We start from the raw sequence: 21,170 nt of genomic DNA, 5'->3' as shown, positions 1-21,170 counted from the left end.
ACAGTCCAGTGAACAAGGGGAATGATGCTCTCCACAGTTGACACAGATGGGAGGCGGGGCACATGGAGTATTGGGATACGATGGACGACCACAATCTCGACATATGAGGCTGGAAGCACAGCAGGAAGACATATGGCCGAACTTCCAACACTTAGAGCACCGCATTGGGGGGAGGGATATATGGCTTGACATCACAGCAGTAGACAATCACCTTCACTTTCTCGGTCAATGTGTCACCCTCGAAGGCCAAGATGAAAGCACAGGTGGCAACCTGATTATACAATGGACCACGGTGGATGCGCTGGACGAAACGGACACCTCATTGCTCTAAGTTGGCGCACAGCTCATCATGGGACTGTAAAAGAAGATTCCTGTGGAAGATAATACCTTGGACCATATTTAAGCTTTTATGGGGCGTGATAGTAACAGAAACATCCCCCAGCTTGTCACAAGTAAGTAATGCCCATGACTGGGCAGAGCAGGCTCTTTTTATCAAGACTTACCCAACTGCATTTTAGACAAGCCCTCCACCTCCCCAAACTTGTGCTCTAAATGTTCTACAAAGAACTGAGGCTTCATGGACACAAAGGATTCCCCATCAGCTCTCATACCTACTAGGTACCGGAGCGAATAAGCTTCGCTGCCATTATTAACCTTTGTTCCTCCCATGAGGTGGCCAGGGAGAGAAATGATTTGGGGTCATACGTGTTTACATTAAATTGAGCCCTGGAACACTTAGAGACTGCTGGTGGCTGGCCACCAGCAAGAGAAGATGTGCCACGCTTCACGGTGTGTCATCTGCCCTGATGCCACCCACCACTCTGACCACAGACCCTCCCCATGGGCACCACCCAGCCGCAGCAAGAGTCACCTGGCAGGATGGCCTTTGCCAGGAGTCCCGATGCCCCAGTGGGATGGGTATCTACTCCTTGGCATACGTGGGGAGTTAACGGTGCAGGCATCAGCAGAGCAATCTCTGTGTGGTCAGGGTGCTACAACCAATAGGGTACATGGCAGCCCCACCACAATGGACTGGCTACTGTGCTAGACATCAGATGCAAACAAGTCTGTGGTCGTCGTCGGTGCAGAAAGCGACACAGCATAGTGGATGGTGGAAACTGCACCCAGGCTAAAAATCTCAATGCACGATGCACCATGTAAAGTGCCCTTCCCCAATTGGTTCACTCTTCAGAAAAAATTTTGAAGTATGGACGTCAAACCCTACAGGGGCAATCACATAACGGCTGAAACATGTAGGACTCCTTTTAGTCACCTCTTACAACCGACAGGAATGCTGCAGGCCAATTCTAACCCCCACACCAGCAGGTGGAGTTCCATGAATTAGTTCACATGGTTCTGAAAGGTGTACCTGGAGTTCATTTCCTTCCATGTAACTAATTTCAATTACTGAGAGTGATATTTCAAGTATGATTAAATCCACTGATTTGGCACACCTCTTACATTATACCATTCAAGATTTCTCAGGAGCACAGAGTGATCAGTCACATCAATAGCTTTTGTTAGGTCGAAGAATAAACCTGAGGTTTTCCTGTAGTTATGCACTGCATTTAAGACATGACTTATCAGTTTGAAAGTGGCTGTTTCAGTTGTTGCCACAGTGGCTGTTCCTTTGTGCATGCATGTCTGAAGGAACGTTCCATCATTCTTCTTAACACCACAGGCACCACAATATTGTAATACAAAACACTCTGGAATTAACACTCAGAAAAATGTTCTCATTTAAATGAAGATGAAAGTCACTCATCAGCACAGGAAGTGCTGGTGAGGGAGTCCTTTCCATTGCATGCCTTTCTGGGAGAAACCCCGAGCTACAGCAAGGAAGTCCGTGGTGCAGACTTCAACGCTTTGTTCACAGCCTGATCTAGAACTGTGCGATGTGTCATCTGCTGTTGACATCTGTTTAAGCAGATGCGTAAATGCTGCAGTGTGTCGTCACAACAGTTCAAACTTCTGCACATATATAACTCCGCGTAAACATTGTGAGATAGTATCATAACCTCCAATATGATGGAATCATACTCTTTGTTTAGTACTATCCCATTCTGCTACATTACACTGTGTCACGTAAACACATCCCCAGCTTTGCGGTCAAGTTGTGGGTAGAGGGGTGCCCGTTGGGAAAACATTCTTCACATAGCCAGCAAGCCTCTCTTGCATTTTTGGACTTCCACTTACACAAGAAACATGCCGGTGTACTTTGCAGTTGTGTGCACAACTGCCACTGTTCATTCACATTTCACAATAGCCAGACAAATGACTGAAAACTAATTACAGTTTGAAACCTCAGAACACAAGACAGTACTATACTCTACCATTGTCTACTTAAGACTTAAGTGCTGTGTGTCATGTAACAAAGGAAGAGTTTTAACTGCTAAAAAACACCAACCTCATAGTACACGTAGTATGCCCTTTGCTCTTGTCTGTATTTGTTTTTTTACCTTTTGGAGGCCCTAGTGAACCAACAGTCTCAGCACGAGTGCAATTTACATTTTTCTCCTTATTTGTTGCATAGTTTGTGAGATCCAAAAATGGCTTAACCGCCTAGGGCATCGTTTCCAGAATTAATTTTTCATTCTTCAAGAGACTGTACACTGTAAAGGTTCTGAGTTCACATCCTAGTCTAGTACACAGTGTTAATCTGCTTGGAAGTTTCAAAACAGGACACACTCCACTGGGAACTGTTAATGCTATTTATACTTTGGTACTGAGGTGATGAACTCTGTATGAATGAGAGGAATGTCAAATAATCAACGAACTGAATGAGACCAGCTTTGAATGCAATTTGGTATTACTGCTATATTTCATGTTTTACTCCCAGGTGGAGTGAGGTATGGGTCTAGTTCCAGCTTTAAAAATGATTTCGATGTATCATCCAGTTTTGTAGACTGCAACATGAACCAAATGGCCTGATGTCTAAGTGCCCAGTGAACATACTTTTCATGTGAACTCTTCAAATTAAGGGTGATCGATTAATTTCTGAACATCATAACAGTGGCCAATAACAAAAAGAAAGGTGATTTAGTATTCAGAGAGCGAAGAAAAAACATCCAATTTTTTGCAATCATTTCATAAAAATTGCAGTTGGACAAAAAGTCTCAGAATAAGTGATTTTTATACAGAAAGAAAAATCTTTGCCACAAAACTAATTTCACAAGTCGTCATAGTTTTGCTTTATTTACTTTAAAACATTTTTAGGGAGACATCACAGATGAAACAAAACCCCAAAGTATTTGTCCCTTCTCTCCCCAACCACATACTACCTGCCATTCCTGTTAAGACTTTGAACCTATCAAACTAACATGGTGAGTGTACACTTGGGAACAATTGTGGTTGACTGGTCCTTTCGACTTGACTCTCTGAAGTGTCAATTACACAGTTATTTTAATCACAGTATATTACATACTTTATGCGCAGACTGCAACATCACTATAATTCTTTTTTCTTTTTTTTTTTTAAGATGACTAATTAGATGTAAATGGGAGTCTGAACATACAGATGTTGCCAAATAAAATAAATGCACAAACAGAACAATTTGTGGTGTAATTCTTTAATATCACCTGGTGTTTTGTTTCCAAAATAATCTACAAGTGTACTGTTATGTCCCTCCCCACCCCCCCCATGAACCATGGACATTGTCGTTGGTGGGGAGGCTTTTGTGCCTCAGTGATACAGATAGCTGTACTGTAGTTGAATCCACAGTGGACGGGTATATGTTGAGAGGCCAGACAAATGTGTGGCTCCTGAGAAGGGACAGCAACCTTTTTAATAGTTGCAGGGGCAACAGTCTGGATAACTGACTGAACTGGCCTTGCAACATCAACCAAAACAGCATTGCTGTACTAGTACTGGTAATGCGAACAGCTGAAAGCAAAGAGAAACTTTCCTGAGGGCATGCAGCTTTACTGTACGGTTAAATAATGATGGCATACTCTTGTATAAAGTATTTTGGAGGTAAAATTGTTCCACATTCGGATCTCCAGTCAGGGACTACTCAGGAGGACGTCGTTATCAGCAGAAACAAAATTGGCATTCTACAGATCGGAGTGTGGAATGTCAGATACCTTAATCGGGCAGGTAGGACAGAAAATTTGAAAAGGGAAGTGGATAGGTATAATGGGAATTAGTGAAGTTCGGTAGCAGGAGGGACAAGACCTCTGGTCAGGTATGAAATGTGTGGCAAGCACCTGCCGGTGGGTATACCTGATCGCCTGGTGCAAGTCTTTTGAGGTGACGCCACTTCAGTGACTTGCACATCAATGAGGATGAAATGATTATTATGATGATGACAACACAAACGCCCATTCCCTGAGTGGACAAAAATCTCCAACCCAGCCAGGAATGAAACCCAGGTGCCCCCAGCATGACAAGCCTGCACACTGTCCACTCAGTTATGGTGGTGGACAGGTGAATACAAGGTTATACATACAAAATAAAATATTGGTAATGCAGGAGTAGGTTTAATAATGAATAAAACAATAGGAACACAGATAAACTACTACAAACAGCATAGTGAATGTAATTTGTGTAGCCAAGATAAAACACGAAGCCCATGCCTACAACAGTATTACAAGTTTACAAACCGACTAGGTCCACAGATGAAGAAGAGATAAAAGAAATTATTCGGATAGTAAAGGGAGACGAAAATTTAATAGTCATGGGGAGCAAGAATTTGATAGTAGGAAAAAGAGGATAAGTAGAAGGTGAATACAAATTTTGGGGGGGGCGCAAGGAATGAAAGAGGAAGCTGTCTGGTAGAATTTTGCAAAGAGAATAACTTAATCATAAAACCTGGTTTAAGAACCATGAAAGAAGGTTGTATATGTGGAAGTGGCCTGGAGACGCCGGAAGGTTACAGAGACATTATATAATGGTAAGACAGATTTAGGGACAGAGTTTCAAACTTTAAGGCATTTCCAGGGGCAGATATGGACTCTGACGACAGTTTATTCATTATGAACTGTACATTAAAACTGAATAAACTGCAAAAAGGTAGGACTTTAAGGAGATGGGACATGGATAAACTGAAAGAACCAGAGTCTGTAAAGTGTTTCACTGGGAACATTAGGGAACGACTGACAAGAAAAGAGGAAAGAAATACAGTAGAAGCAGCATGGGTAGCTTTGAGAGATGAAATAGTCAAGGCAGCAGGGGATGAAGTAGGTAAAAAGACGTGGACTAGTAGAAATCCTTGGGTGACACAAGAGCTATTGAATTTAATTGATGAAAGGAGAAAATATAAAAAAGCAGTAAATCAATCAGGCGAAAAGGTATACAAACGTCTCAAAAATACGATTGACAGGAAGTGCAAAATGGCTAAGCAAGAATGGCTAGACGACAAATGTAAGGATGTAGAAGTCTATGTCACCACGGGTAAGATTGATGCCGTCTACAGGAAAATTAAAGATACCTTTGGAGAAAAGAGAACCACCTGTATGAATATCAAGATCTTAGATGGAAAACCAGTCCTAAGCAAAGAAGGGAAATCAGAAAGTGGGAAGGACAATACAGAGGGTCTATACAAGGATGATGTTCTTGAGGACAATATTATGGAAATGGAAGAGGATGTAGATGAAGAAGAAATGGGAATGTGATACTGCGTGAAGAGTTTGACAGAGCACTGAAAGACCTAAGTTGAAACAAGGCCCCGGGAGTAGACAACATTCCATTAGAACTATTGATAGCCTTGGGAGAGCCAGCCATGGCAAAACTCTTCCATTTGGTGAGCGAGATGTATGAGACAGGCGAAATACCCTCAGACTTCAAGAAGAATATAATAATTCCAATCCCAAAGAAAACAGGTGCTGACATGTGGGAAAATAACTGAACTATCAGTTTAATAAGTTAAGCTTGCAAATACTAACATGAATTATTTACACATGAATGGAAAAATTTGTAGAAGCCGACCTCGGGGAAGATCAGTTTGGATTCCATAGAAATATTGAAACGTGTGAGGCTATACCGACCTACAACTCATCTTAGAAGGTAAGTTGAGGAAAGGCAAACCTACATTTATAGCATTTGTAGACTTAGAGAAAGATTTTGATGATGCTGACTGGAATACGCTCTACCAAATTTTGAAGGTAGCAGGGGTAAAATTCAGGGAGCAAAAGGCTATTTACAATTTGTACAGAAACCAGATGACAGTTGTAAGCGTTGATGGGCACAAAAGGGAAACAGTGGTTGAAAAGGGAGTGAGACAGGGTTGTAGCCTATGCCCGATGTTATTCAATCTGTACATTGAGCAAGCAGTAAAAGAAACAAAAGAAAAATTTGGAGTAGGAATCAAAATCCAGGGAGAACAAACAAAGACTTTGAGGTTTGCCAATGTCATTGTAATACTATCAGAGACAGCAGTGGGCTTGGAAGAATAGTTGAATGGAATGGACAGTATCTTGAACGAAAGATATAAGATGAACATCAAGAAAAGCAAAATGAGGATAATGTAATGTAGTGAAACTAAATATGGTGATTCTGAGGGACTACTACTTTAAAAGTTTTGCTATTTGGGCAGTAAAATAATTGATGATGGTGGAAGTAGAGAGAATATAAAATGCAGACTGGCGATGGCAAGATAAGCATTTATGAAGAAGAGAAATTTGTTAACACCGAACACAGATTCAGATTCGAGAGTCGGGACATCTTTTCTGAAATTATTTGTATGGAGTGTAGCCTTGTATGGAAGTGAAACATGGAAGATAAACAGTTTAGACAAGAAGAGAATAGAAGCTTTTGAAATGTGGTGCTACACAAGAATGCTGAAGATTGGATGGGTAAATCACGTAACTAATGAGGAGGTACTGAATAGAATTGGGGAGAAGAGGAATTTGTGGCACAACTTGACTAGAAGAAGAGATCGGTTGGTTGTGCACATTCTGAGGCATCAAGGGATCACCAATTTAATATTGGAGGGAAGTGTGGATGGTAAAATTCATAGAGGGAGACCAAGAGTTGAATATACTAAGCAGATACAGAAGGATGAAGGTTGTTGTAGTCATTCTGAGATGAAGAGGCTTCCACAGGGTAAAGTAGCATGGAGAGCTGTGTCAAACCAGTCTTTGGATTGAAGATGATAACTTATGTCAAACAAATTTACAGTTTCTTATTTAATTCATCAACAAAGGCCGCAATATAGTTCACTCTATTCGAACAAAGCTGAATTCGGTCCGTTTTACATTTTGCTACTACACCAGTACAGGCAAATTCTGGCCACAACCACCCAGTTGTCCCCTTCTCATGAAAAATGTATATAGCCATATTTGTATACGACCTTTTCTTCTTTTGTATTAAACTGACAAAATGTATGAAATATAAAAACCAATCCTATGGCAAATAAATTCCTAATTTAAAGTTGAGAGCAGTTTCTGTTAAATCCCTAACTTTTTCTGTAATTGGTGCAGTTCAAAAAAAAAAAAGGGAATCTTCAACACTGTGCAAGTTATGACTCATTCTGGACATACTCAAGGGTTTTTTATTGATTTTCTCTATATTCATAAATACTGTTACATTTGACCTCAGCAATGAAAAAAGTTGTGTGTTTAAATAAATGTGTGTCATTCTTTTAAATCTCTCAATATCATTCTTAAGAACAGCATCATCAAACAATAATGAAATTGTGATATAAGTAAAAATTCTCACATGAAATACAATGGTTTCATAAAAATAATCCAGCATCTAGGGACACTGTCAAGCAGTAGATATCCACAAATGAGGTATTTACCACTGTAGCTGATCAGCATGGATTCTACATGTTTCTGGCTGTTTTGTGTCTTACCATTTTATCTGATGACATTAATTACATGTAAATGCTTGAAGATGGATGAATACATAAACAGATCTGCAACTGCACGCAACTCTGCTTCCACTTAACTATTATCCGCAAAAATACATGTAGCACCTAACATTTCCCAATACATTAGGAAGAAAGAGAGTGCAGTCAGTTGCAAGTTGAAGCTTTGAGTACACTCAGATTGCTCAGTTACAAGGGTGGAATGGCTTGCTAAAGATGTCGTTCTGCCGTAAGTATAAGGGCCGTCTCAGAATAATGCAATAAGCTTTGACATAGTGGGAAACAGAATTTTGCAACCATTCTCTGCTCAAACATTGTTCTCAGCAATTTTTATTTTCTGTAAACTATACCCACATATTGCTAAGTAAAATGCTTAGTTCCAAGACTGTTCAAAATATAATTTAGACATGTGTCAGGAGAAATATTTTCAGTAGACTCAACCAAACATTTACCATGTCATCTGCATTTCCACAGTTGCAATATCACTTCAGTCAAGGTTTCTGGAGGCAAAGCACAGAATGTTTGAAAAATATTATTTTATTAATTAAAAAAATAATGTGACCACAAAAAATATACAACATTTTGATAAAAATATATATCTCAAAATGCAACAAGCACAGTTACCAACAATATATAAGGTACATATTGCATCCTTGTTACCACAATTGTATATTTCAATATTATCTTTAAAAATTATTCAGTTTCAATTTCATGCTCAAAATTCACAAAATTGCCCATTGATATTAATATTGTGAAGCGTACACACACACACACACACACACACACACACACACACACACACACACACACACACACACACACACTACAAAATAATTTTACAATTTACATCCCTAAAATAATCAGTGCTTTGCATTAACATAAAAAATAAGAACTGGAATGTGTAAAAATGCTTATTGTCACACTAAAACTTATGTTTTTATACTACTCAGCTACAACAAATTGGTGCTAACAGGCCTTTAAAAATGAAATACAATATTCCAATCCTGCTTTGACAGTACTGCATTAAACAATCACCACTGAAATAGCTACAAAACCCGCATCCAAGAAGTTATGGGCACAGAATCATTAAACGACATTTTGACAGAAACCGGAAGTATGAAAAATATATCTTCACTCTAAAAAAAATGTTAAAGACCTACAAAAAAAATTATTACAGATGGTATGCACAGTTTAAAAGTGTTACTTTCTGTTGTAACTAACATGGAAGCCAGCTTATTACAGATGTTTACATTATCCCAGTGAAATGTCGGGTAATAACCATTAGTTGGTGGCTATGCATCATTCAGGTGGCTGTATTCTATACTGCAGTATCATAAAACAGATGTGCATGAAAATGAAAATAAATATTACTTCTACGAGTTTACAACCATAATGAATGGTATTACCAATGAAATCAAAGAATACAATAGAAATTAAGGATGGAGGACTAACCAATATCACATTGCAGGTACATATCCTAACTTAAGGACAGGTGGAACTATCAGGGAAAAAGAAAGAAACTTTCCAAAAACAATAAGTAGAGACACCTACAATAACAGAATCTGCACATACCACGATGAGAATATAAACTATGAAGATAATCTGACATGCCTATAAAAAGATGGAAATAAACACTACAAAACCCAGTAATTAAGATTGGTTTACTCACCCATAGTTTATGGAGTATCTGAGCACTAAATATGAAGGGGTTATACAATGCACTTCAACTGCAAAACAAAATCCTGGATGTCTTAATTATGAGTAACTAATTCTGTCAGTTGCTAAACTATAAAGCTTGTCACTTACTGCAACATGCTTATTGTCAAAACAGACTTTGAGTAAGAATAATAATGAAAACAGCTACAATATCATATACTGCATTCCTGTTGCGAAGATGAGGATAGCTACACAAAAAATACTTAAGACGCAGGAAAACAGGTCACAGAATTTGAAAACACTTCTGAAAATACTTTGCTGCTAAGAGGGAGTCGCCTCATGAGAAAAACAATGATTGGTGCAAATACTAGCAGCTTACTCTCGGCATAAGCAAATATGCAATGCACATGGACAGATTAAAAGATCATAGGACCTGACACCTCAAGACATGGGTCTTTCAAGTAAGCACATTGACATTTGCAGCCATATAACCTGAAATAGCCACTTAAATTTGTCAGGGAAGGATGAGAAAATTTAAGGCTCACAGAAGGAATTATTAGAAAGTGAGACCTATGCCTTACAAAATGTTCTTACAACAATTTTTAGTGCTGTTCATTTGTCAGGATCTTTAATACAAAGTAAATGGAGTGATGATTTTCAAAGGAACTGAGTAATGAAGGGGTTTGTTTAGCCAAACCATACTCAAATGCAAGGGAGATTTTTACCAAAAACAATACACATCTTGAAAAGAAGTGTCCCTAAAAATTAGAAAATGCCACGTCCTGAGAAGAATAAAGGAACATTATTACCACATTGAAATATAACACAAATGATGGCAAAATCAGATACTGAAACTTGGGCTGATACAGAAGCTCTATTTGGGTGTAATACTGGGACTGGTAATGCCACTGATACACAAAGCCAACCCCATCCCCTCACATAGCCCGATGAAAAAAAGTAAATAAACGTTAGACACTAAGACAAATGTTGACTGAAGGTATCGTTCTTAGAACTGTTTTGACTTTTTCTGTGAACTACACATCAGGTAAAATTTTCTAGTAAATCAAGCAGTAACAACAAAGCACTGACATCAAATCATAGTTCATGACATCGGTACACTTATCTTCCACAATCTCATCATTAAAAATAATTTATGAGAAACAGTTATGGCCATAAACAGCAATTATGAAGTCGTCAGCTATAGTTTGGTGTGGCTATCTCACAACTGCAACTGATTTTCTTTTCCAATTCTGTCAGAGCACTGATCAGTCGGGTCTAGTGTAGCAGGGGATACAACCCGTCGGCTTTGGACAATGACGTCACAAGTCGCCAGAGAGCAGTTAACCATTTTCGCTTTTGCTGTTATGTTTCAGTTTCGTTTTTTTACTGATTGCTTAATAAAGTGGATCTGTTTATTCTATATCGTGAGATTTTTTTAAAAAAAAGCCAAAAAACTCTTATCAGCTACTGAAGGGAGCTACAACACTAAGAAGAATCGCTTCTCGTTTGGCGACTTGTGACGTCATTGTCCAAAGCCGACGGGTTGTATCCCCTGCTACACTAGTCCCGATCAGTCACATACACCTCTCAGTTACCACAAATGAAGTGCATCCCAAGAACAAGGACTGCCATTTAACACATTAACAGCGAAATTTTTTTAAAATATTCAAGAGCTGCAAACTTTATGAAACTGAATTTCAACACATTCCATGTCTAATGTGTTAACTAACATAAGTGCAAAACATGTCCTGAGTTACTTACAAGCTGCCAATTAACAAATTACATGACAATGTCATGTGTCCACAAAGCAATTTCCTGTAGCTTACAACACATGAACAATACAAAAAAGAAACCAAGTATTAACTCCCAACTTTTGAATGAAACTGTGAACTTCAAAACAAAGTTCTCATACAGACAAAAATCACTTTCTCCTTACTATTGACAAAAACTGTAAATTTCTGGTGGAAAATCAAATATTCGCTAGTTATAGCTAGGTTATGAACGAGGTAAAAAACAGAACAGTAAATTCCAGATCTTATCTTCAGGGATTCAGGCACAATTTTGGAAAAAAAAAGTTACTTCAGTAACCTGTCCCTGGCAGCACTTTTATGGAAAAAAATGTGTTGTTGAAATATATGTGGATAAAAGCATTACCCAAATAAATTACATCAACTGCAAATATTTCACTTGCCGCAGGCAGCTCTGTATACAGAACCAACCACTATGGTCTTAAGTAACAAACAAATGGAAGAAAACTGGCTGTAGTACTATTTTACATACATAACTTTTTTTTTTTGGAACACACAGTAGCAACAGTGCTCACCAAGAAGGTTATAATGTTGCATCTGCTTCAACACACTGTCAAACAACGTGAAATTACGTAGATTCTGGGTTGTACCCGTGCATTAGCACAGCCTATAGGCCTTATTAGCAAGTAAAATCCGCTATCAACTGAACTGATGGCGTACCAAACAAAATGTATGCTCATCTGTATTTAGCAGAAAAAATGAAATATATTAAATTCTATATCTTAATTCTGTATACTATTTTCTGCATTTTTAACCGCAATAACACAGGACCAAACCCAAAAGGAACAGGTAAATACGAAGTTCAAGTCATTTACTACTAGGCCTATATATAATACTAATACTGACCTAATATGTATCGAAAGTACAATCTCTACTAGTAACGAGAAGACATGCCCTTTAAACATTTCTAAGACATTTCATTTGATACAGACTTAGTGAACCATAAACCCTAATGACTTCAAGTCACCAGAAACTTGAGTATGTTTCCTGTGTTTACTATAATTTGCAATGCACTTAAATTTTTATCAGATCGAACAGACCTACACCCCACATTAATGCGAATATTACTTTTTCCCTTTTTACAAAGTTTCTCCGCCTTCCGCAACTGGTTGGCTTGGTTGTTCACTAGATTGTGAAACCGACTGCAATTCTTCGTCAAATTTTGATGCAAAATTGGCATCCAAAGCTTTAATCTTCGACAGAACTTCCTGTTTTTCAGATTCGTTCCAATTATCTGCCCATTCCCTAAACAGCTTGATCCGGCACTGAAACAGAGAGGGTGGGCGATCTTCCTTCACGGCAACACCATCCATACCAGCTACCAAACCATTAACATAACCGTTAGGGATTATTTTTTGGGCCAACTCCAGTAAGAAATCATTTCTCTGCATTTCACTCCACTCACTAAACCACTGCACTACAAACCGCATTTGCGCGGGCGTTGAATATCTTGAAGAAGAGCCCATGAAGCTAAACTGTATAACAAATTATTCGACTGCCGCAATTCACTTCGCACACTACCACCTGATAGCCACTGTGCAGAGTGCAGACAACTTCAATTCACAGTGCTACCACAAACAAAATCCTCAAACGTCATTGGCAAAGTACCGTTACTTTCCTCTCGTGCTTCACAATTAGGTCCGGAGACACGCAACGATCTATCTGCGCAGATAGATCGTGCCCTGTGAGAACAACCTTTGCGCAAATGTGGGTTTTGCGCAAACCTAGAGGTTCGAGTTGGAGGTTGGAGAAAAATTGCTCATACCTGTGGCTTCAACTTACATCAGCGCAGACAGGCTGGAGCGTATGGACAGGATATCGCCTAAAATCCGACGCTGAAATGAGTCTGAGTCAGCTGTTTGTCCAGTCAGGTATTTCTCATTCGTGTGTGCAACGTGAATTTTAAAAAATTCAAGTACACATCAGTGTTGGGTATAACTGTTTGCCGGATTTACTTAAATTTATAGGAGTCAAACATGTTTGTGAAAAATTAAAAGCCGGGAATACAGTGATAGGGATAAGAAGGCAGTTGCATATAACTCTTTAACAGAATATTTACGAACGGCTGAGCCTACGGCAAACAGGTTACTAAATTAAAAAAGAAAATCGTTGCCGACTGTTTACCGCAAAGAGCTCAGAAAAGTAACAGAGTCTATTCGATCTGGTGCCAGGGAACTGCTAGCATACTTTCACTCAGTACTGTTCTATGCCATAATCTAATGTGAGTTGTGCCAGTGTAGCAAAAATAAAGTGGGCCCTATTTGTTCTGAAGAAGAGAGCAGTCAGAATATTGTGTTAAGCTGATAAGGGAAGTGCCTTCAGGGACATAGATATTATTACTTCTTCACTTCTTTTGCTTCCTAATATGACGTGTGGCTCAAAACGAGAGTGTTTCAGAGGTAAACTGTAGAATTCACTACCATAACTCTACAAGTAAAACTTCCAAGATACACAATGAATCACTATCTAGAGTTCAAAATGGAATTTTATATTCTGGTGCAAAAGTTGCTAGTAGACTTCAGGTAGGGAATCGAAAATCTCGACTTAGCAACAAAATTCAACTCTAGCTCGTTGGCAAATATATAACTTCTAATAAAATCATTAAAAAATATTATCTGTATCCTGTCAGAATTGGGTTCCATATTGTACTTTACTTGCCTTCGTGAAACCATTCTTCAGGACAGAGTAAATATCTCACATATGATGGGTACGATTTCACAATATGCTTGTTTCGAAACTGCAGTGGCAAATTCTAGATCCTTGTAGCTCCTATTGCCAGGAATCTTAACGTCACCATCAGTCGCTCATGTGGAGAAATTTCTCTCCTCATATAAGTTTTTCCGTATTAATCTAGGAGTTATGAGCGTCAAAAGATAATTATACATTTCTAAATCCAACCTCAAATAATTACAGCAGTCGTCGAGTTCGCCCAGCAACTCGAGAAGCAAATTTATGTGAGAAAACTGCCTTTGCTTAGGCACCCACTGTGTAGAACATTTTGATCTGTCTTTCTGTTTCTGGCATTATGTTTGCTTCTTATTTTCTGTAATACCTGTTGCGAACACAAATGGTAGTAAAATTTCCTCCATTTCTGAATAAATGAGATAAACTTTGAGGTTACTGTGCACGAGTGTAGTCGCTTTCCACTGAAATTTCTTTTCTACACCAATAGATGGTGGGCGAGTAGTTGATTGGAAATAGTGTCGTGTGAACAAACTGTACCATACTTACAGAGATATACTGCATGCACAGGCATTTGCGCAGATCTGCAAATGGATGCACCTACATATGTTCACATGGGGCTCCCAAAACAGGATTTCGTAATCGATTTCGAAATACCGTTTCTGGTTGGCCATGTAAACAGTTCTAAATCGATTCCGAAAATCTGGTACTGGTTTTCTAGGTACTGGTTTTCAGTAGTGGCCGTTAGGGGCTGATGCATTCCTCTCTTTTCCGCTGATGGTCTTCTCTGTGTGACTTATTGTGCAGTGAAGGAGAAACAGAAATATTAGATTGAGCATGAAACTGTCTACCTCTAATTCTTATAAGTGAAGAGAAATAACAATTGTGGTGACCAAATATGAAACTGGAACAGCTGTTTTCCAGACGCCCATGTTTTAATGGGCTAGCAAATCCGCTTTAGACCTAAACGTGTAAACATGACAACAACAAACGGCTTCCGAAATTCGGTTTTCGCTTTTCGGAAGATATGTCGTATGTAAACGTAGTGAATGTTTTAAAAAAATGGCTCTGAGTACTATGGGACTTAACATCTGAGGTCATCAGTCCCCTAGACTTAGAACTACCGAAACCTAACTAACCTAAGGACACCACACACATCCATGCCCGAGGCAGGATTCGAACTTGCGACCGTAGCAGCAGTGCGGTTCCGGACTGAAGTGCCTAGAACCGCTTGGCCACAAGGGCCAGCTAGTCAATGTTTTAAAACACGAAATTTTGTGAATTAGATGATAACATAAAACATTGTGAATCAAATGGAAACATACCAGTGTCAATTAAAATGTGCAATTCTAAAATCATTTGTAACTTCATTAGAATTATTTTTGCAGAAGCAATAAAGAGCATTGTTGCTTGCTATGAGCACCATCATTGATTATATGATTTGACTCGTGAATGGAACTAGCCACCAGTGACTTGATGAGTCTTGTATCGTCAACTAACGTCAGTATCATTGTCGCTATATGCAGTGGGAGATCATGAACATGGCAGCTCAGCATCTTTGGTCTAGAGTTATATCTGCTGTATAAGGTCATATAGTTTTCTACTCTATGGGACAGGAACAGGATATTACTGGAGGTTACTGCCTGCTGCGTATGAGATATTTTTATTAAACTATATTCACATTGGTGTCGTCTCAGGGGTGGAAATAATCGAGCTTCACACCTTGCCGTAGAGTTTGTTGGTGTGCTCTTGATACCCATTCGGCACAAGTTTTTGTTCTGTTGCCTCGTGCAGATAGCAGGAGGGGAAGTTCCAAGGCACATGATAAACTCTTTAGATTGTCTTGTTTTGCTGTTGCTGAAACTTACGGTTTAACTCTCCAGATTGGGCAGGCATAATACATTAATGGAAGAATATATGTGCAAAATACTTGCAGGCCGCATTCAGTGGAAACAGGTGACTTCTCATTGTGGCATGGGTATAGTGCTCCCAGTGCTGCAATGGTCTTTTTGTGTACATCATTAGTGAGTTGCCTCCATGTGAACTTATGGCCAGATGTGACACCAAACTATTGGGCTGTGTTCATACACTGAATTGGTACACCAAAGGGCATAACATTCCCTATGGTTGCTAGATGTCTCTTGGTGAGGATTAGCGCCTGACTCTTAGCTACATTGAAGTGCATAAGCCAGTCTGTTACCCACAGCTCTAGGTCACTGCAGGTATTCTGAGGTCTTCGCTGGATCACTTGCGGCCATCAATGTCTGATAGTGAGCTGTGTGTCAATGATATAGACGTATCTGCTGACTATAGGAGATGTTGATAAGCTCATTGTGTAAGCACTGTTTCAAAAGCTCTGGACACGTCAGACAGGAGCATTTTGCAATATTCCCTGTTTTTTAAACCTAGCATGGCCTCTTCAAAACTCGTTGATGTGGGATGCAATGTCCTGTCCAGAAACCAAATTGTTCAGTGAACAGAAGAACTTCTCTGACCAGTGGCAGTTGAAGTCTCTTCAGGAGGAGCCATTCATAAACCTTGCTTAAACTTCATACTACACTAATCGGCCTACAGCTTCTGGAGTCAGCTCCGTTCCTGTCCAGTTTGGGTACTGCGACCATCACTGCAAACTTCCAAAAATGTAGATATTTTTTCTGCCATATGATGTTGTTAAATGGCATTATTGTGTACTAAATGGCTTCTTGTGGAAATTCCTTAAGCTTCTTTGCTGTAACTTCGTCGTGTCCAGGCATTTTCTTCTTAGGCAAAAGTTTGTTACACTGGTGATTTTCTTATGAGATGACGTTGGCATCATCTGAATTGTTTCCTCCTCAGCCAACAGATGCACACTGAGCCAGTTCCCCATGAGCTGAATGCGCACTGGGTTGATGATCTCTTCCATTGGTCTAAATTTTTTCCGCAGACACATTCGCAAGCATATTCATTTTTTCTGCAGCCATGAAAGTTTCTCCTGCTGGTGACCTGTGGAACCAGCGCAGGTATATTCGTGAAAAGCCACATGGCGTGCCAAGTAGAGGAATTACACTACCGGCCATTAAAATTCCTACACCACGAAGATGACGTGCTACTGACGCGAAATTTAACCGACAGGAAGAAGATGCTGTGATATGCAAACGATTAGCTTTTCAGAGCATTCACACAAGGTTGGCGCCGGTGGCGAAACCTACAACGTGCTGACATGCGGAAAGTTTCCAAACGATTTCTCATACACAAACAGAAGTTGACCGACGTTGCTTGGTGAAACGTTGTTGTGATGCCTCGTGTAAGGAGGAGAAATGCGTACCATTACGTTTCCGACTTTGATAAAGGTCGGATTGTAGCCTATCGCGATTGCGGTTTATCGTATCGCGACACTGCTGCTCTCGTTGGTCGAGATCCAATGACTGTTAGCAGAACATGGAATCGGTGGGTTCAGAGTGTAATACGGAACACCGTACTGGATCCCAACGGCCTCGTTTCACTAACAATCGAGATGACAGGCATCTTATCCGCATGGCTGTAACGGATCGTGCAGCCACGTCTCGATCCCTGAGTCAACAGATGGGGACGTTTGCAAGACAACAACCATTTGCATGAACAGTTCGACGACGTTTGCAGCAGCATGGACTATCAGTTCGGAGACCATGGCTGCGGTTACCCTTGACGCTACATCACAGACAGGAGCGCCTGCGATGGTGTACTCAACGACGAACCTGGGTGCACGAATGGCAAAACGTCATTTTTTCGGATGAATCCAGGTTCTGTTTACAGCATCATGATGGTCGCATCTGTGTTTGACGACATCGTGGTGAACGCACATTGGAAGCGTGTATTCGTCATCGCCATTCTGGCGTATCACCCAGCGTGATGGTATGGGGTGCCATTGGTTACACGTTTCAGTCACCTCTTGTTCGCATTGACGGCACTTTAAACAGTGGAAGTTACATTTCAGATGTGTTACGACCCGTGGCTCTACCCTTCATTCGATCCCTGTGAAACCCTACATTTCAGCAGGATAATGCACGACCGCATGTTGCAGGTCCTGTACGGGCCTTTCTGGATACAGAAAATGTTCGACTGCTGCCGTGGCCAGTTCATTCTCCAGATCTCTCACCAATTGAAAACGTCTGGTGAATGGTGGACGAGCAACTGGTTTGTCACAATACGCCAGTCACTACTCTTGATGAACTGTGGTATCGTGTTGAAGTTGTATGGGCAGCTGTACCTGTACACGCCGTCCAAGCTCTGTCTGACTCAATGCCCAGGCGTATCAAGGCGGTTATTGCGGCCAGTGGCGGTTGTTCTGGGCACTGGTTTCCCAGGATCTATGCACCCAAATTGTGCGAAAATGTAATCACATGTCAGTTGTAATATAATATATTTGTCCAATGAATACCCGTTTATCATCTGCATTTCTTCTTGGTGTAGCAATTTTAACGGCCAGTAGTGTAGATTCAAGCGATGCCAACTCATCTGTCCATCTGGCCTTCCTGTGGATGATTAGGGCTGCCTTGATTTATTACTGTAGCTGATTAACCCGTGTCTTGTACTTGCATTTCCTGGTTGTGCACCAGTCCTTGAGTAGGCAGTTCTCAGCTCAGATTATCTACAGGATCTCAGATGGTAGTGATTCTGGTCTTTTTCCTATTACAAGCTGTTTGCTTTGTGGCACGGAAGTTGTGATGCTGCAGTTGGTTGGTGAAGTGATGTAATCAGCAGCTTCGCCAGCGCCAGTAATTTCATTGATTGGGGTTTCCATCAGGCTGCTACCTCACCAGTCGGCGATATGTGTCCTAATTTGTTTTTGCGTGTTGTGGGATCTTGAATTGGAGTTTGGTTGCACTGCCATTGAGAACACCTCTGTGATGACAAGAGATGTCATACACCACTTCCATTCACACAAAACCTGGGATGCCCTTGATAACACCAATGTCAAGGACGTATGGTGTGCCTCTGTTGTTGAGTAATTTGTTGGTTCTTCTGGGCTGTGCATTTGGGCATGTGCTCATTCTACTTCACTGAGGAGTGTGTGGCCACTTCTTGTAGTTGTCCTCAAGTTCCAAGTGGGCGTGTTTGCGATTTAAAGTCGTAGATATAATACATTGGGTGTGTATCTGCAGCAGGTTCTGTGCATCTCCTGGTGTCAGATGTCCTCTTGGTGGGCAATGCACTGCTACAGATGTGACTGCGCCTTGACTCATTTGGACAGCGACATTAGTTGCCACCATGTGTTGCAGTGGTGGAGTGGGGGCTTGGTAATGCTGCAGCAACTTGAATATGTAAATTCCTGCTCTGCCTCTGTCAGTCAGTCACTGTGGTAACAGCTGTACTTGGTAACATTCACTCGAAGTCCAGGCTTCAGATGGGTTTCAGATTCAAAGCAAACGTCAACATTCTCGCATTGAAGAAACTGTCGAAGTTCTTGTAGGTGGTGGAAAATGCTGTTGGCGTTTCTTGTGCCGATGGCGAATCTTCAGTATTTCTCTTTCTAGCCATAAACAGGTCCTGCTGGCTTCTTCGTATCAAGGCAAATGAACTCAGTGAAGAAGCATTACTCCATGATGAAAAAATAAATGTTGGTCCTTACCTATGGAATCAATTACGTCAAGTGTTATCTCTATATCAGAAAGATTTGAGTGATAACGGTTCATTCAGCATTGGAATTATTGCTGATGTTGAAGGATATACCTTGTAGATTGATATAATGGGCAGTACAATTGAATGAATTTGATTTTGAAGCCATGTACAGACCTGGAAAGAAACACAACAACGTGGATGGGTTGAGTTGGTGAGTAGTGGTACTACAAATAGTAGGTAATGAGCTTAAGGAATGGCAGACAGCACAGAAGATGGATGATTAATGTGAGCAGTTTAATGAGCAATCGCAATTTTGTGTATAGGATGGATTGCTCTGAAGAAAAACTAAGTTGGGTCCGTGAGTGGTGGTGCCAGCAAAGCTGAGCTACAGAGTATGGGAGAAGTGGGTCTACCAACAAGAAAGTAGCGGAGAGTTACTAGTGGAGCAATAGGAACGTGGATGTGGACCAATATTTGCGGAATTGCATACAATCTGCACAGAGAGTGGATCTGTGTTGGACAAGAGTGCCACTGATGAGGTTACCTGAAGCATTAGCTCGGGAGTTATGTCCTAGGTCCCTTTAACAAAACACATGCACATAGTAAACATTTACTCAGAATTACACAACTGATTTCGAGATATGTGGAAATGGTAGCAATCCCCATCCAGCAGGCAGCGACAGTGGCATAAGAGCTAGCAAACAATTGAATAATGAAGTTTGGGGCACCTGCAATGATAGTAATAGATGAGGGAGCCAACTTTATACTGGGCTAGTTCAAGGAATTGTATAAACTGTAGTGTGTGAAGAAAACTGAGAACAAGTCCTTTACATTCTCAGGCTAATGGAAGAACGCAAAGAGTCCATAGAACTATAGAAAAGATGCTAGGATACAGTGTGGGCATACACCATACTAATTGTGATGTTTATTTAAGAAGTGTGGTCTCAGTGTACAACTCGATGCAGCACACGAATACAGGATTGTATGGTGCATATAATCGTTAGATGCTATCGTAATTCGACATGATAATGACCAAGTAGGGTAAGACTGGAGAAACTGTTAAAGAGTTTGAGAGAGTTATAAGGGAAATATGGAACAGAGGGCGCTGGGCTAATACCATGGCTCTAGAAAAGCAAGAAGGAGCAGTGTACCATTCAGCTAGAACGCCGCAATAGGTGGCTGACCAGCGGAACGCATTAAATTACACAGGTTGTGGGGATTATACCACATACAAGGAGAAGGAGAGGTTGGATTGACTCAGGGGTCGACTTATGAAAACTGTGTTTGGGACAGCTAACGTGGAGGACATCGGGAGATGAATGAGACGGTGAAAGTAATAAAGTAATCGGAAAAGAAAACAAGGCCGCAAGTGAGTAACACACAATGCAAACTGCTCGTTTGGTGAAAGATGTTTTACAAAATACTCTGTTATTACGCCAGATGACTAGGGAAGTAGTGAACTACGCGAAAACTGTGGAAGAATCAGCGAACCATAACATTGAGAAGCTACAAGCCAAAGTAGAAATACTGGATAGGGGAGTAGTGGTAACAAAGTAGTTGCAGTTGTTGGAGAACAGTGAGTGGGAAGCATGCGGAGAGGTATTGGAATTGTAGTTAGCTATGCAACAACCTATGCGAGG

At 40.4% G+C, this 21,170-nt stretch overlaps 1 protein-coding gene across 1 annotated transcript; it reads right to left on the bottom strand.

Annotated features, from left to right (window-relative positions):
• Positions 1 to 10,918: 10,918 nt before the first annotated feature.
• On the bottom strand, positions 10,919 to 12,905 carry LOC124555479 (uncharacterized protein C14orf119). Its single transcript, XM_047129403.1, has one exon. The coding sequence runs from the start codon at positions 12,735 to 12,737 to the stop codon at positions 12,351 to 12,353; it is 387 nt and encodes a 128-aa protein (XP_046985359.1). The 5' UTR covers positions 12,738 to 12,905; the 3' UTR covers positions 10,919 to 12,350.
• Between the last annotated feature and the right edge of the window lie 8,265 nt (positions 12,906 to 21,170).

Source organism: Schistocerca americana, chromosome X (assembly GCF_021461395.2).
Source record: "Schistocerca americana isolate TAMUIC-IGC-003095 chromosome X, iqSchAmer2.1, whole genome shotgun sequence".
Lineage (NCBI taxonomy): Eukaryota > Metazoa > Arthropoda > Insecta > Orthoptera > Acrididae > Schistocerca > Schistocerca americana.
The sequence above is the reverse complement of the archived record's forward strand: the minus strand, read 5'-3'. Positions and strand labels throughout refer to the sequence as shown.